Below are 18,384 nucleotides of genomic sequence, written 5' to 3' on the forward strand. Positions count from 1 at the left end.
GGGATTCCCTGGTTAGCTCAAATGGTAAAGAATCTGCCTGCAATGCAGGAGACTCGGGTTGGATCCCTGGGTAGGGATGCAATCTAGCAAAATGTAAGAACCTGAAACTAACTGTCCATAAAATAATCAGTATCTCCCTTATTAGATGGCTCTAATAATGTGCCATCGATGCTTTAGAAATGCTTCCCATCATGTAGGCAAAACGTACCCTCGCTAGTCTTCAAATTGTGCTAGTTAATGGATGTTTTTACATTAGCATAGCTTTCTGCTTTGCTTGGATCTTATCCGGTAAAAAGATGAATTAAATGATAACTCCGAAACTACAGCAGCAAAATCCCTACCATAATTAAACTTTTCAGGTGTGGCTCTCTGAAAGCTAAGCCAGACCAAAGAAAGATTTGTCAGGTGGAACTCTGGAACTCTTCCAGCTCCTGCAGGTCAGAATCTGCTTTATCTTCAAGGCTGAAGTAACTGCAGGCTTCTTAACAAGCTCAGAGGGGACATTGCCGTCATCATTTACCTTATCTTGACAACCACTAAGCAAAGAACTGGTGATGCTCTCAGATGGGATCTCTTGTTAAAGCACAACTTTTCTTGTTCCCAGATATATTTTGTATCATGTCAACAAAGAAGAACAACTAGGAAAACATGGTTGAAAGTGTTAATCATTTTGATCCATTTTAAACAGCACTGGAATGCCAGCAAATGAGCCTTTGAAGACCTTAAGATGATGTCAATTTGTCTTTAAAAATGGAAATCAGATACCACTTCACATCCATCAGGATGGTTATCAGCCCCAAGCCCCAGAAAGTAGGTTTGCTTATCCCTCAAATGTGCAGTAATCCCTTTTCCTTCCACAAAGTGGTGAGGATTAAATGGATGATAATACATGCTAAAGAAAACAGTACAGTGCCAGGCATATCTTAAGCATGGAAATCATAACATTTATTGCAGTTTCTCCCCAAGCTAAATTCCTAGAAAAACTCGGAGCAACACTTCCTGTGCTCTTTCTCACTGGCTCCTCAACTGCAACCTGCCCTCTGGCTGTTCCTCACCATTAAAACTGCTCTGGAAGAAGCTATCATTGACCTTGTAATGGACTCTTTGCATGTCCAACTCTTTGCAACCCCACAGAATGCAGCCCACCAGGCTCCTCTGTCCATGGGATTTCCCAGGCAAGAATACTGGAGCAGGTTCCCATTTCCTTCTCCAAGGGATCTTCCCTACCCAAAGATCAAACCTGGGTTTCCTGCACTGCAGGAGAGCTGCAGTGAGCCACCAGGGAAGCCATGTAATCGGCTCACTCAGTGGTAATTCTTACCTCTCATCTTACTAGACCCCTTCATGGCAGCCAACTGAACACTCACCCCACCAGGATTAACAGTACAACTGGTCTTGTGCCCTCTGTTCCCCTAACTCCTCCACCCTCCTCAGGGCCGCTCGAAGGGAGATGGTAGCACTTGACATACAGGAGACATCCATCCACGACCCCATAACTAACAACAGCCTCTGTGGGACAGAAACTTCCAACGTTGCCCAGGTCCCTGAACTCCTGCCCACCCCACCCCACTCCGGCTCACCCTCGATCCGCTCACAGAGCTTGTGCAGGCCCTGCAGGGGGCAGCCCTCACACAGCTGGGCTGGCGCCTTCGCTGTCTGCTGCACAGCAGCCACCGTGAAGGCCTGCTTCAGGGTCATCATGATCTCATCCACCTGATCAAAGAGGAGAGACCACAGAGAGCAGAAAGTCCATTTAAAATGATCTGGCAAAGACTTCAGGACTCTGTGGAAAGAGCCAGTACTTAAGATTCTTCTGGACTGTTAGTCACAGGTTAATGGATAATAATCGTTAAGAACCATTAGGATTATACATAGTCTGCTGCTGCTGCTGCTAAGTCGCTTCAGTAGTGTCCGACTCTTAGTGACCCCATGGACTGTAGCCTACCAGGCTCCTCCATCCATGGGATTTTCCAAGCAAGAGTACTGGAGTGGGGTGCCACTGCCTTCTCCGATACATAGTCTAGAAACACTATAAATGCTCAAAGCTTTTCAAGGAGATAAGGTAAAAACAATATGCAAATTAAATACTGAACAAAAACCAACTCTTCTGATCAAAATGACTTTTGAAAGATGCTAAAGCAGAGGGTGAAAGTGAGCAGGCCTTTAAGCATGATGAACATTGAAAATGTGTACCCAAGTAAGTCTCAAGTGTATATTAGCTGGTTATTAAACAGTCACAAAAGTATAATTAAAACCAATTTGTCAGTGAGGCCGTATGGTTTTGCTATGTAAAGAAATCAGTGAGGCTGACATCCCCTGTAGATGAGATTTCAAGGTAAGAAGAGCTCCTTCTCACTTACCAGAGCTTCATTCGTGCACTGAAACACGTAACAGACGAAATGAAAGCCTCCACCTCCGGAAGACTCACGGCAGATGAACCCAAAGTGGTCCACATGTCTAATACCCTGTGGAAGGCAGGGACAAGAGCAAGAACGGTAAGCTGTACCCAGAAGAGGCACCACTGCCACACGTGCAGCTGAAGACTCACACAGTACAGTTTTAAAGGACATTATGAAATTACTATTTTCTTAGATGTTTTAAATATCTAAAAACATCTCTCAAATATGAAGTTCTACTAAAATGTTACTCCTCTGACTATCCCCACAATAAGAGAAGCAGGATCTGAAAACCAGAGCTTTTATCCTCATTTTAGTAGTGAGAGGAATTGGAGAAAAGCTGACACAGAAAAATGAGAACTTTTCTTAGGTATTAAGGAATAAGTAGATGAGAGATTAACAAAGAAACAAAACTGTACACACACACAAGTAAACACACGCAGACACAAAAATTAAAGGAAAGGATTTAAAATATTTGTACTCCGAAAATAACAAACAAGTAAATAAGGAAGTAAATTGGTAGGAAGAATGAGTCAAAAGTTATACACACAAAGAACAGAGATACTTTCAAACATAAGATATTAAGGCCAAAGCTGTACCACAGTTTCCTAAGAGCTCTTTTTAATAAATATTAATATGTATACTTGTTTTGAAAGTATCAGCTAAGAAGCACCTTAATACAGATAAGACATCATCCATAAATATTAACCTATAGCATCTCCTAAAAGCACCAGCATGCAGAGTGCTGACAGCTTGAAGGGCAGGGGATCATGTAAACTTGTAAACATCCTTTAGGAAATAATAAAACTATCATATGAAAAGGCAAATATTTAATATTACCGTTTCAGTAGAAATACAAGCAAATCAAGATAAAATGTCTATGGAGAATCTCACTTTCAAGTCAAATATTTCCCAATAAACGAGCAATCACTGACACATCCTGGCATTGCCATCAACGTTCTCTAACGGCAAGTTAAGCATATGCAAGAGGTTGCTCCACAGGAGGATATGATTTGGAAAAAACATTTTCTTTGTAAATGGTTCTCTAGTCGATCTTGTGCATGAACATTATTTTCACCTTTGGGGGGAAAAATTCCCTATTGAATCATTACATAGATCACGTTATAAATCAACAATGAGAGTTTCATTCTATCTTATTAATTTTGAGAAAATGAAAATGAGAAAATGATGTCAGACTTTTTAAAACTACCCAAATAAGTAACACATTTATGCTAGGAAGATTCTGAGTAAAGTTGTCATAGCTCATTATAACTGACAGATTCTCCAAATCTCCCTATGAAACACCCAGGAGATTTTCAGGAAAGAACTCAAGTAGACACTGTACTCTAAGGAAAACATCCTCAAAGGTAGTCATTATTTATTATATTTTAAGGAAGAAGAAATAATGATCTTGGTATCCCAAAAGTCATGAATTTTTATAAAGTAAAAATAAGTATTTTAAAAAATATATTAATGTGTATGAATGTATATATAAATATACATATAGACACACATACACACACATACACCCGGAAATCATGACTGTGGACCATTACTACCAATGACTGGGAAAAAAAGAAAAGGAGACCTACTTTCTCCAGTAAGTTATGGCTGCTAAAAGCAAAATTTTTAACTTCAAAATTATATTTTGCCTTAATACACAAAAGGAAATGCAAGATCCCAAACCCAGCACTTAGAAAGCATACATCTTGCGACCTTAGCCACTTCGGTTGAATGACAGACAGTAAAATAGTTCATCAAAAAAATTCAATTGCAGTTGAGCTGATAACCCATGTCCATTTACCTGAGAGCAAAAGGATATCTCCTTAAAATTTTTCTGCAACGCTATTTTTTTGGTGTCAGGACTGATGAGGTAAACTTCAGATTGACCAATCTTAAAAGACAAAGAAAGAAAGAAAGTAGCTTTGCATGAACACTGAATTCAGACTTATTACACAAACTTTCTCATTTCATGACCAGGAAAATAAAGAATCAATGGCTCAAGCTCCTATTGAACAGTGACCATATCATGTAGAAGACCACTTCCAGGTCACACTCTGTTCTATAGGCTTTGGGTAGTAGACAACCATCCGTGTGTTCACCTTCATCAGGCAGCAGTCTTGAGGTGAAAGGACCAAACATCCCAAAGTTAGTCACAAAGCCTCAGGATCCCACAGCTCCCCTTTGTAAGAAAGAGAGGTTTCTGCGTAAGTGTATCTCCAAGGATACAGGAGCTTCTCTTTTAAAATTTCCAGGACACTTTCTAATGATCAGAAAAGTCTTCTTAAATTATTTTATCTGTTGAGTACATACTGTGTTAGGTACTCACTCCTGCTACCTGACTTCCTAAAAAAGTTAACAGTCAAACTAACATTGTGCTAACTAGCACAAACTAACATTGTCATCTGTAGATGAGGGTCAGCCTAACAGATCTCTGTTAGAGCAGAGGACTGTGTTGCAATAACCACATCGTTAACTGTGCAGCTTCCCTCCTTCCCTGGCTGCTCCCTGAACCCAGGGTGCTCCTCTAGCTAGCCACAATGACACCTCTGCTGACTGAAAATCACTGCCTTCAGAAACTGATTCCCCAGAAGCCCTCACAGCATCCTTTACCTCTCCTTTGCAGCACTTATCACAATTTTAGTGAGATAATTACTTGTACAATCAGTTGTCAGTCTCTCACTGGAATCTAAATTTCACGTGGGCAGAGATCATGCCTGTCCTGTTCACTGCTGTATTTCTAGCATGTTGCGAGGGACCCTGTATATAGCATTTACACAATAAGTACTTTAAAATAAATGCACTAAGCAGCTTTCCCAATGACACCAAGAGGTTTTGGTGGCTTTTTTTTTTTTTAATACAGATCACACATTACAACACCAGTCTGACTGCCAACGTAGCACTCTTTTCAGTATACTAGGTCAACCATGAAAAGAGGAAGAAATCGGCCCTCTGACACTCCATCTCAATCTCAAACCTGTATATCTACATAGCCAGCTTCCTCATCACTTGGCCCTGAGTTAGGCATGGAAACGTAACATTTAAGCGTAACTTGCTCTCTCTCTAGACTCTCAGTCAGCCTCAGGCCAAAGAAGAGACAGAGGAGGCTGAGAACAATCTGTTTCCCATATTGCAGAGGCCAGCTCACTAGGGAGCCAGCTGAGTCCCATCAGGTCAGACCCAGAGGACTCCCAGGACAGGAACCTTTCCAGAACAGCCAGGATCAGCCCAGAACCCAGGAGCCTCAACTGCCGGGGACAGCCTCCTGCCCATGCCTTTTCTGGCATTTGGCTCACTGTCAGCTTATCAAATCATTTCTAGAAAAGAGTAAGCAGCTGGCTAAACTAATACTGTAGTTTGGGTATCAATTTCAAATATCATGTTATCCCCAATTACCCAGGTAACAAAGTGTAAGTACTTTTACAAATTAATAAAGATAGTTAAGAAGGGGTATTTTCCAAAAAAAAATTGCTGAAATATATTACTTGAAATATCTTTTAAAAAAAAACAAAAAACTTTTGGAGCCTCTTTTACACACATTAATTGATTGTTCCACATTGAAAAGATGTCTTCACCACCATGTGGGTGGGGGATAAAAATCATACAGGATGTAAGATAGATTCTGTTTATGCTACCCCCTGATGATTCCCAAGGCTAATGGGGACTAAATAAGGATTCTATTCTGACAAAAGAATTATTCAGAATAAAAATATACGCATTCACACATAAATCCAAAAGCAATTCACAGATAATCTTTGCTCGACTAAGCAGATTTTCTTTTGAACACACAGACCAGACTGGGGATGCGCAGGAGGCTTGATAATATTTTACCGTGAAGAGCATAGTTCGATTTTCCTCAATATCTGTCGGCTGCACAATATTGTGTCCACTAATCAGGTGGTTCTCGATGTCGCTCTCCTCAAAAGAGGTGAAGAAACTACTACTCCGCAGGCCTGCATCCTGAAACTCCTTTCGGAAGGCCAAGGAGCGCAGCCCAGGCTGCGAGAAGGACTTGCGCATCGGCCGCGGGCCCCGCTCCCCATCGCCTGGTGGCTGCAGCGCAGACCGGCATTGATCCGAGGAGAAGCCACCGCTCACGTGACTGAAGCCCTCGATGCACTCATCGATCAGGGCGGGTGGAGCCTTCCTGTGCGCCACAGCCACGCGGCCGCAGAACAGCACCTCGAACTTCTTGGCAAATGTGTCATCGAACTCCGAAGGGCAGCGGAGCTCCTCCTGGCGGGCGATCTTCCCAGCCTGCCGGATGGAACTGATGATCTCAGGCACCTGCCGGGAAAGGAAGGAGTGTCATATGGAACATGCTGTGGTTGGGCTTCCCTGGTAGCTCAGCTGGTAAAGAATCCTCCTGCAATGCAGGAGACCCGATTCGATCCCTGGGTTGGGAATATCCCCTGGAGGAGGGCATGGCAACCCACTCCAGTATTCTTGCCTGGAGAATCCCGTGGACAGAGGAGCCTGGCAGGCTACACACATACATGGGGTAGCAAAGAGTCGGACAGCACTGAGCGACTAAGCCCAGCCCAGCACAGTGGTTGGGACGCACAGGACCCGCATCCACAGAAGCCATATCATGCTCCCCACATCCATGCACTGCATATTCCATCACATGGGGCCAAAGGAGAAGCCCACTGAGTTTTCGGACCAGGAGAGGGAAAGGTACAACTTTCACAGAGAGGAGAAGGAGAGTAGTATTTATTAAGCATCCTTTACATGCTGGGAATATGTTAGGGGATTCATGTGCCTGCAAGCTTAAGTAATGAGTCCACAGACACAGCAAGTTAAATCCAGGCTGGTCACCCCAACTCCAGAGCCAAAAGTCTTCTCCGAGAAGCTGTCACCAAAACAGTATGCAATTATTCTAGACTTCATGGCAGTACATCTTGGCAGTGCATCAAGTCTTCCAAAATAAATGACAGGATGAGGATAACAAGACTGAAATTACCTTACACAACCTTTCCTCTAATCATAGCATCATTATTTTCTCTAATGACAACTGACAATTTACTCCTCAGTTTTATATTCCCTAATAGTTGGACAGTATTGACTACACAGCTAGGAGGTTTTAATCAAGGACTAAGCAACCCATGACAGTATCATTATCAAGGCAACACACTAGGGCTTCTTTCCACTGAACTTCTAAAGCCTTTGGTTCCTAATGTAGTCATGATCAAGAGAATGAACAAAAGAGTCTCGTGTACTATTGTCGGCCCAACTGCTATACCCTCTCATCATTAGCTTCTGACAAGATCCTTCAAAGAAGCCACAGAAAGAGACGAGTCCTCCACAGCATGAATAATCATGTGTCCCATCATCTGGAAGATGTACGGCCACAGCACTAACACAAGACAGGCGTGAGTGTATTTTCATAAGGAAGGGCCTAGTTTTTGATATGACCTATTAAATAACACCCAAAGCCATTTTTTCCTTTTCTCTTTCTAAGAAAATCCAACTGAACACCCAATACCCATAGGCCTATTGTCTTTTTAACAACATTACAGAAGGAAAAGAAAACCAAACCCTTTTTAATTTAGGTCAAAGATCAATACATACAGTAAAGGGAGGTGGTTCAGTAGATCTGAAAAACACTTATATTCTGTGTTCAGAACATAATCCCCAAAGACCCAACTCAAAAGACTCTTCTCTTTGTGATTTCATATCATGCACACCTTAAAGACAATCTTTGCTGAAAAGATTAAGATATATCCTTTCAAGGTACTTTATCATACAAAAAGTCAAAACATCTTTATACATATTTTATATTTTAAAAAATTAATTTCTGAAGCATAAGACCTAAATGACACTAAGGAAGCCAGAATTTCAACATCAAACATCCATCTGCACTGAGTATTGCACAGCTTGGGCTGTGGCTCATTCCTCTATGTACAAATAATTACACATCTTGCAGAGGCCTAAAACTTATTCACAAGTATAAAAGACAGGACAGAAAGAAGAAAGGAGTAGAAAGTCTAGATTTCATTCACACGTTTGCCAAATAGTCACTACAGGACCTTGGCAAAAACAGCCTCAGTTTTTCTCTCTTGAGAGAAAAAAAAATGCTTAAAAGATTTTTCAGGTAAAAGCTGTTTCTGTGAACGTAAAGAATAATAACTTTTTCAAAAAAAAGAAAAACAGTTCATGCAAATAAAAGATGCTTTTCTAAGCAAATGGGTAAAATTATTTTATTAGGAGTCATGTGAATCTTCCTAATTACTAACCCCACTCTCTGAACAGGAAATTCAAAGCTTACTCAGTCTTTTGAGGCTTCTTACAATACCTGACATTTCTTACATGCTGGGTCTTCCCACTGCATCTGAAGTGAGTAATGGTGTCTTTCATTACATATCAAAGGGGAGAGAAAATATGTGAAGTCATATGAATTTATGGTGACCCGGTAATAAAGTACAAACACAAGCAAGACACAAATTAGAGAACTTGCTTTTTCCGTCTCTTCACAAGGTCAGAAGAGGCTAAAGAGTACATCGGCCCTAGGCAGACAGAGTTGTGCTGTGGTCCTTTTCCCAGCCACCAATCTTTTTCCTATCCTTCAATCAGAATCTTCAAAAGATAATGCTTTAGTCAAAAACCAGTGCCTCCCTCTCCCTGTGCTGGTAAGCTGTGTGGATATGGCTGTAAAGGAGACAACTGGGCTTAGAAAAATCTCAGGGATCCTGACAAGAATATAACAACTTCAAAATATTTGAAGGCATATTGCCAAACACAGTTTCAACAATAAATTGTAAACAGTTTAAAATTCAACATTTTAACAACATTTCTGTAAGTTATTCGGGTATACTAAGAGACTAAATAAAAAGCGGGCTCCACTTATGTCTGAAGTGAAGTGAAAGTCGCTCAGTCTTGTCTGACTCTTTGTGACCCCATGGACTATACAGTCCTTGGAATTCTCTAGGCCAGAATATTGGAGTGGGCAGCCTTTCCCTTCTCCAGGGGATCTTCCCAAACCAGGGATCAAACCCAGGTCTCCTGCATTGCAGGCAGATTCTTCACCAGCTGAGCCACAAGGGAAGCTCCCATTTATGTCTAATTTTGCAAAACTTTGATAGTTTAGTTCTCTTTACCAGAACAGACCTGGATACTTCTTTTTGAAAAATGAAGGCATATGACAAACCCATAGCTAACGTCATACACAACAGTGAAAAGCTGAAAGTATTCACTCTAAGATCAGGAACAAGATAAGGATGCTCACTCTCACCACTTTCATTTAACATAGTTTTAGAAGTCCTAGCCAAAGCAAGCAAAGAAAAAGAAAATAAAAAGGAAGCCAAACTGGAAAAGAAGAAAACTCACTGTTTGCAGATGACATGATACTATACATAGCAAATCCTAAAGACGCTACTGGAAAACTACTAGAGCTCATTAATGCTCTAGTAGAAATTCGTCAAGTTTCAGGTTACAAAATTAATACACAGAAATCTGTTACATCTCTATACACTAACAACAAAATATCAGAAAAAGAAATTAAGGAAACAATTCCATTTACCATTGAATCAAAAAAAAATACAATACCGAGAAATAAACATACCTAAGGTGGCAAAAAACCTGTACTCCATAAACCTTAAGACACTGATGAAAGAAACTGAAGACAATGCAGACAGATGGAAAGATATACTATGTTACTGGATTGGAAGAATCAATATAGTTAAAATGATTATACTACCCAAGGCAATCTACAGATGCAATTCAATCCCTATCAAACTACTAATGACGTTTTTCACAGAACTAGAATAATTATATATACAATTATATTAATACATATACATACATATATATAATGGAATACCACTCAGCCATTGAAAAGAATGAAAGTTTACTATCTGCCGTAACATGGATGGACTTGGAGGGCATTATGCTAAGTGAAATAAAACAGACAAAGAAATCACTTTATGTGTGTGATATCAATTTTATGTGAAGTTTAATAAAATGGGGATTCCCTGGTGGCTCAGTTGGTAAAGAATCCTGCAATGCAGGAGACTCGGTTCAATCCCTGGGTGGGGAAGATCCCCTGGAGGAGGGAATGGCAATCCACTCCAGTATTCTTGCCTAGAGAATCCCACGGACAGAGGAGTCTGGCAGGCTGTGTCCACGGGGTCGCAGGAGTCGGACACAACTGAGCACAACACACAAAATACAACAAACTAGTAAATATAAAAAACAAAACAAGTAGATCCACAGATATAGAGAACAAACTAGTGGTTACCAGTGAGGAGTGGGGAAAGGAGTAATATAAAGGTAGGAGAGCATGAGGTATAAATTAATGGGCGTAAGCTGGACTCAAGAATGTACTGTACAACACAGGAAATATAGCCAACATTTTGTAATAACTGTAAATGGAAAGCAGTCTTTTAAAATTGCATAATTTTTTTAAAAAATGAAGGCGTAATGTCCACTTATGATGAAATCCTGAATTCTCTATTCTTTATAACTCTGTCCTGGACTCACCTACACTATTAGTTGTTACATAAGGGAAGTGGGTCATTTATTTCATTTTATTTCCAAATGTCATCCTAGGTATACACGCCAAGAGGCAGGGATTCAGGAGTGTGAGATGAACACAAGATAGTCCTGCCTGAGACAGGAATGGGGCCTGGAGGACGGTTTGGTTAGCATCTTTACAGTAACTGAGATGGGGTCTGCTGGGAACCTGAACTAAGCAGCAAGTGCTGCAAGAGAAAAAAAAAGGCTACAAGAAAGGTTCTGGCAGACAGACTCACAAGACCTGGTGACTACCTGGATGGGGGAGTTGGGGGCATGGGAGACTGCACAGGACTCACAGATGCTCTGGCTTAGGCTTCTTCATTAGGGAATACAGAAGCAGCAGGTCTGGGGAGGATTACAGTGAGCTCCCCTCCTGTTCATGTTGGCTACGACCAGAAGGACCTGAAAGTAAAGACATGTGGTGGGCAGCTGGACAAGCCAGCCTGGAGTCCAAGACAGGAGATCTCGACTGCACATCAACAGCCCATGTATACAGATGGGAGGTAGCTGATGCTCTGGCAACAGAAAAAGGGAAAGTAAAGGAAGTAGGCTAAGATGGGATGTTAGGATACACCAATATTTCAGGTATAAAGAAACTGAGGGATCATGGCAGAGAAGCAGGAGGGCAGGCAAGCAGGGAGATGCCAGAGGTGGCGAGGGAAACAAGCACTCCTTCTTGGGGTGTGGTGCGGGGGCGCTGAGTGAGAATAAACAAAGGGCTGAGACGGGTCTGCTGGAGTTGGCAGCTTGTGTAAAACATAAAGCAGGGATGCCCACAATGACCCTCCAAAACAAGCCAGCAACTGAAAAATGTCTCAAGGTGAAACTTTTAGTCTATGAGAATGTATACTTCAAGTTACAATATTTACTGCAAATACACAGACGCTTTAAGGGCAAATACGCTGAGGTCAGTAGCATTTATTCCCACTGATATGATCTGGGTACTTTTAATAAAAATCTTTTTTTAGTCACAGCAATAATATCTACGTCATTTCTGACTACAGATAAAGTAAATCAAAACTAATGGCAGCAAAAACAAGAATCTGAAAAGCATTTTGCTGAGATAAAATTCATAAGGATTTCAGATTTGGTTTTCTTTCTTTTAACAATGGGCATCTCAATAACAATGCTAACTGAAATGAATTGCCAATAATGAAAAAAAGTCTGTTTTAAACATATAAAAAATTTACTGAACTACTCTTCTGTCAACATATTTGAGTTTATGCTAAAGGTCATTTTTACGTCTGTACTTCTTTCACAGCCAAAATAAGTTTCTTTTGAATTTACATACTAACAAATGCACAGTACAGTATGAAGTTTCTGTAGCAGGCTTGTGAATATTGTTTTATAAGTAGTCAGAAAATGATAATCTAAGAGAATTAAAATACTCATTTCTGCAAATAAAATCCTTATTGAAACCTTTGGGTCAAATTTCTTTTTAAAGATTTGAGGATTTTAAAGGATTATAAACACTGCAAGTGTAATTTTATTCACAAGGACTTAGGAGAGAGCCCTTGAAACATTATTTAGGATGAAAAGCCATTTTACTGAAAATTTACACTTGTGATTTTCTGCCAACTAGTAACAAATAAAATATTAAAAACCGTGTTTTGCCCATTGGATGAAATGTTCCCTCACTGCAAGGAGTTAAAACGAGCACTTGGAATAGAAAAAAATCATTTCAGATGATTATTTCCCAGAAGAAACAGACTTGTTTTGTTTTCATTGGTAATAAGTGGTCATTTGTATTTGTTGGTCATAAACAAGTAAATAAGGAAAGAAAATGAAATTAAACTATGTCTCCATGTACTCTGTCTTACGTGCCTTGAATTTCATACAAACGCTTGACACATCTTCTTACTAGTGCTCGATACTTCGATTATTTAAAGAGAATAAGACTGCTGTCTGATATTTTCGACATGGCACATGTGAGCATTCCTATCATTCAACAGTTCAGCCTATCGAGACTAGATTCGAAATAAAGATGTGAATACACCACAAGCAGTGAAGAAGACGAGCCTGCTCCTGACCTGAGCAGAGGTTCAAATGTAGGGAGGAAGAGGCTTGTCAGAATGTGTGGTTTCCAATGTGCACTGCAGAAGCCTGGTCCCCAGGAGAGGTCTGGCGCGGCTCCTCGCAGGGAACCGATGCCCCGACTCCTGCTGTGAGCTTACAGTTAGCCAAAGGTCAGATGAATGCGCTACATCTTCCCAACAGAGAGATCAGATGTGCTGTGATCTGGCTGGGGAAGCGCCTGGCATGTCAAAAACGCTGATGACCGCTGGCCCCTAATGCAGCCCTCACACCCTGGGTCAGAACTGCCTCATCTGTCTAGCCTCCAGGCAAAACAGAAGTAGTAGCATTCAGCCACCCTGGTTCTGATATGACAAACTGGATAAACTCTCTTCTTCGTAGCTTTTAAACCTCATGGAATGATGCAATGCGAACATAAAACCCAGCATCATACTATGAAATAATCGTTTGAAAGGTTCCCTACAACCTTCTGGCTAAACCAGCACTTTTCTACAAACACTTAAAACAATGAGAATAAAATCCAACTTAAGAAGTGATTTAATAGCTGCACGAGCTAACACAAGAAGGTGGGAGAAGATATCGCTGTAAGAGTATGAAATTGCTTTGGAAGTTTTCTAAAACAATTTTTTGAAGCCAAGACATTTTGAATGGTCAGCATAAACACTGACAGAAGTCACTAAAAGATCAACCTGGGAACATAAGTCCTCGAAGTCCAAACCTCTTTATTTAATTCACTGATCTGTAACTCAAACACACACTATGCTATGCTATGCTAAATCGCTTCAGTTGTGTCCGACTCTGTGCGACCCCACAGACGGCAGCTCACCAGGCTCCGCCGTCCCTAGGATTCTCCAGGCAAGAATACTGGAGTGGGTTGCCATTTCTTTCTCCAGTGCATGAAAGGGAAAAGTGAAAGTGAAGTCGCTCAGTCGTGTCCGACTCTTAGCGACCCCATGGACTGTAGCCTACCAGGCTCCTCCATCCATGGGATTTTCCAGGCAAGAGTACTGGAGTGGGGTGCCATTGCCTTCTCTGCAAACACACACTAGAGATGCCAATAAACTTTTAAAACAAGTGACTTTCATCTAGTTTTCATCAGTCTAGATGAAGCAGTCTGTGGACGTGGGGCCCTGGCATCTGTAGTTTTCAGAAACATCTAAGAGCTCTCAGGGGCAGAATTTCAGATTTACCACCTGTCCTCTGTCATGCCTGGAGGTAAGGAAGATGCTCCTCACCCTGCCCATTACATCATCACACCCAAAATCCATGGGATTCTTAAGACCCTAGGCAAACTGTGAACAGCAGTGAAGCAGCCCAGCTCACCGATCCAGACCCTGCTTACAGCAGAGATGAACAAACGAGTGAAGTCAAAAACACAAAACTCACCCCACAGATATCTAGCAAGCTATGTATACCATTTAAGGGCAAATTTGACTTGCAAATAAATCCACTGTATTTCAGAAGTCCCAAACTATTAAATACATGAGAGCAAGTGTCTTGTAAGAAACACTACTCTATATTTTTGACCAAATCTCAGAGACATCAAAATAATGTCTCCAAGATTAAGAAACAGTCACAAATATAATGAACCAGAAATTTACCATAGCAATCATCCTGTATTAGTTCTGCATGTTACACAATCTTTGAAAAAGGATTCTAGGGTCCCTTTTCTACAAAACAGGGGAATTAAAACATGTAAATATGCTACAAGTAACCATTAAAAAAAAGTGCTGTTTCCTTCTCCAGGACATACACAATAATCAGTTTCAATAAATGATGCCCTGCATGTAAATAAATGTAGTTAGAACAACACCCTAACACCATGCACAAAAATAAACTCAAAATGGCTTAAAGACTTAAACATAAAACATGATACCATAAAACTCCTAGAAGAGAGCATAGGCAAAACATTTTCTGAGGTGAATCATATTAATGTTTTTATTAATTAGGTCAGTCTCCCAAGGCAATAGGAATAAAAACAAAAACAAACAAACGGGACCTAATCAAACTTACAAGCTTTTTGTACAGCAAAGGAAACTATTAAAAAAAAAAAAAAAGACAACCAATGGAATGGGAGAAAATACTTACAAATGATGCAACAGACAAAGGCTTAATCTCCAAAATATACAAATAGCTCATAATAACTCAACAATAAACAATTCACTCAAAGAATGGGCAGAAGACCTTAACAGACATTTCTCCAAAGAAGGCATACAGATGGCCAGTAGGCCCATGAAAAGATGCTCAACATCGCTAACTATTAGAGAAATTCAAATCAAAACTACAATGAGGTACCACCTCACACCAGTCAGAATGACTATCATTAAAAAGTCTACAAATAACAAATGCTGGAGAGAGTGTGGAGAAAAGGAACCCTCCTACACTGTTGGTGGGAATGTAAATCGGTGTAGTCACTATGGAGAACAGTATGGAGGCACCTCAAAAAACTAAAAATAGAGCTACCATATGATCCAGCAATCCCACTCCTGGGAATATACCTGGACAAAACTATAATTCAAACAGATACATGCATCTCTATGTTCATAGCAGCACTATTCACAATAGCCAACACATGGAAGCAATCTACATGTCCACCAACAGATGAATGGATAAAGAAGATGCAGTACATACACACAAAAAAAGAACGAAATAATGCCATTTGTAGAAACAAGGATATAACTAGAGACTACCATACTAAGTGAAGTCAGTCAGAAAGAGAAAGACAAATACCATATGATACCACTCACATGTGGAATTTAAAATATGGCACAAATGAACCCATCTACAAAACAGAAACAGACTCGGACACAGAGAACAGACTTGTGGTTGCCGAGTGGGGAGGGAGAGAGATGGACTGGGAGTTTGGGGCTGGTAGATGCAAACTATTACACTTAGAATGGATAAACAACTAAAATCCTAATGTATAACACAAGGAACTATATTCAATATCCTGTGATAAATCATAATGGAAAAGAACACGAAAAAACAATGCATATATGTATACAACTGAGTCATTTTGCTATACAACAGAGATTGGCACAACATTGTAAATCAACTCTAACAGGAAAAAATATGCCCTTTTGAAATTGTCACTGAGGAGAGGTCTTCAATAACGGACTATTTGGTCACATAGTATGCATTTATAAACAAAACAGGGAAACCAGCTAGAGCACTGGGCACCAATACTGCTTTGTTTCTACCTAAAACCATTCAGGACCAAACATTAAACTCATTAAAATTGATTTTCAAGCTAATGCCCATGTGTCATCTTTTCATGTCCAAATCAATAATCTCAGAGGAAAGGAGAATATGGACCTTCTATTAAGTGACAGACACATGAGTGCTTTTCACTGTTCTCCTTTACTTCTCAAAAGTCCTTGAAAATCTCAGAGCAGTCAAAACACTAGTGGCCTGCAGTATGAAAATAAACAAGCTGTTCTCTACGCAATAACATGGGTAAATACAAACATCACATTGAGTGAAGCAACAGGTATAAAAGAATCACATGGTACAATTCCATTTTTGCCAAATTTCAAAAACCGGAAAAACTAAACTATGACAAATAGGAGGCAGAATAGGGATTATCTCTGGAGGAGGGAGAATTTTGAAGGGGCTGTGTCAGGGCCTTCTGGGCTATTGTTTATTGATCTGTTTGCTAGCCATATAAGTATTCAAACTGTAGGTCATTGAGTATATGATTTATGTATAATTCTATTTGGTACACTTCAATGAAAATTTTACCAAAAAGAAATTTTTGTAGGCATGATTCAAGACAATTGAGAAGGGGACAGTGGCTCAGATGGTAAAGAATCCGACTGCGATGCAGGAGACCCAGGTTCGATCCCTGGGTCGGGAAGATCCCCTGTAGAAGGAAATGGCAACCCAACCAGTATTCCTGCCTGGAGAATTCCATGGACAGAAGAGCCTGGAGAGCTATGGTCCATGGGGTCACAGAGTCAGATATGACGACTTTCAACAACTAGCCCAATGTTATCCAGCTAATAAGGAGAGGAGCCAGATGGAATCAACCTGATGCTAGACACATCCTCTTTCTACCATACCAAGCCTTCACTCTCAAGTCACACAGACATCCTAGTCCCTGGGGGGTGGGGAGTGGCGAGGTGGGTTCACATGTTCTTTGCTTTGGTTTGGGAGTTTGGGGCTTCGTTTTGGTCTTACATGGAATCCATCTCCCTTGCTTCTAATGATAATCAGTACCTCATCCCACTCCCATTCCAGTAGTCCGGTGGGACACACGGGCCCACCTAAACCACAGCTCATGAGTGGACTGGCAACCCCGGACCAAGCTGACCAGCACACTATTGATGACTCCACAAGCCCCACCGCCACCACCCCCGCCAGCCCTATAATTAGTTCAGGGTTGGATACGTAACTCCATTCCAGACCAATGACTGCTAGACTTAGGTGGTTTATGGAATTGACAGGGGGAAGAAAAAAAAAAACATGCTATTGCTTTAGACAGTGATTCTCAAACAGGGGCAATTCTGCCCCACCCCTCCTCACCCAGGGGCTATTTGGCAATGTGTGGAGACATTTCTGGTTGTTACAAATGGAGGGTGAGTGGTACTACTGACACTGGATGGTCGAGGCCAGGGATGCTGCTGCACATCCTACAGTGCACAGGACAGGCTCCCCCGCAAAGGATTATCTGGCCCAAAATGTCAGCAGCACCAAGACTGAGAAATCTTGCTTTCGGACTTAGTTCTGTGGGTGTAAACCTGGAACTGCAGGTGCCATCACACATAAATGCATGCCAGAGAGTTCCACAGGAGGTGGAACAAAGACAGGAAGGGAGAGAATGGAAGCAAGAGGGTGAAAATCACGGCTGAGGGCCTGGATCCAGCTATCCCTGAAGTCTTATCAATCTCATTCTCATATCAATAAATTTTTTGATAATCCCATTTTATACTGTCACTTGCAACAGAGAGTCCTGTTCACACTCTGAATATGTATAAAGTTCCAGTCTCTCAATCATGTCTGATTCTTCATCACCCCATGGACTGCCATGGAATTCTTCAGGCAATACTAGAGTGGGCTGTCTTTTCCTTTTCCAGGGGATCTTCCCAACCCAGGGATCGAACCCGGGTATCCCACATTGCAGGCAGATTCTTTACCTTCTGAGCCACCAGGGAAGCCCTAACCTTATGCCAAATTCTATGGGGAATACAAAGATAGGGACACATAAATCTCCTTCAGGGAACCTACAATCTAGACAAAGAAAATAAACAAGTATGAAAATAACTAAACAACGTGGAACACCAATCACTACAGGAGCAGTAGTGCTAAGGAGGTTACGAAGATGGGGAAATACAAACTCAGTGTAGATTATATTTCAAACAAATTATTAAGAGCAAACAGGATGATTTATATATTCACCAAACTCTACCCTTCTTAGAATGAAACCAGCTACCAAAGACCC

General features: G+C 41.0%; 1 protein-coding gene across 45 annotated transcripts in view; it reads right to left on the reverse strand.

Moving 5' to 3' along the window:
- Nucleotides 1–18,384, reverse strand: part of TBC1D1 (TBC1 domain family member 1) — a 226,326-nt gene that overhangs the window by 108,943 nt on the left and 98,999 nt on the right. For all 45 annotated transcript variants that reach the window (XR_014082761.1, XR_014082782.1, XR_014082781.1 and 42 more), the window contains 4 exons: nt 6,228–6,683; nt 4,201–4,290; nt 2,361–2,465; nt 1,581–1,713 (listed from right to left, as the gene is read on the reverse strand). Coding sequence is in view for 21 of the 45 variants with exons in the window: in XM_081592877.1 (XP_081449003.1) it covers nt 1,581–1,713; nt 2,361–2,465; nt 4,201–4,290; nt 6,228–6,683 (784 nt within the window). In the remaining 24 variants the exon portion in view is untranslated. The remainder of the gene's footprint in view (nt 1–1,580; nt 1,714–2,360; nt 2,466–4,200; nt 4,291–6,227; nt 6,684–18,384) is intronic.

Source organism: Giraffa tippelskirchi, chromosome 1, assembly GCF_054371585.1.
Source record: "Giraffa tippelskirchi isolate mGirTip1 chromosome 1, T2T-mGirTip1v1.2.pri, whole genome shotgun sequence".
NCBI lineage: Eukaryota > Metazoa > Chordata > Mammalia > Artiodactyla > Giraffidae > Giraffa > Giraffa tippelskirchi.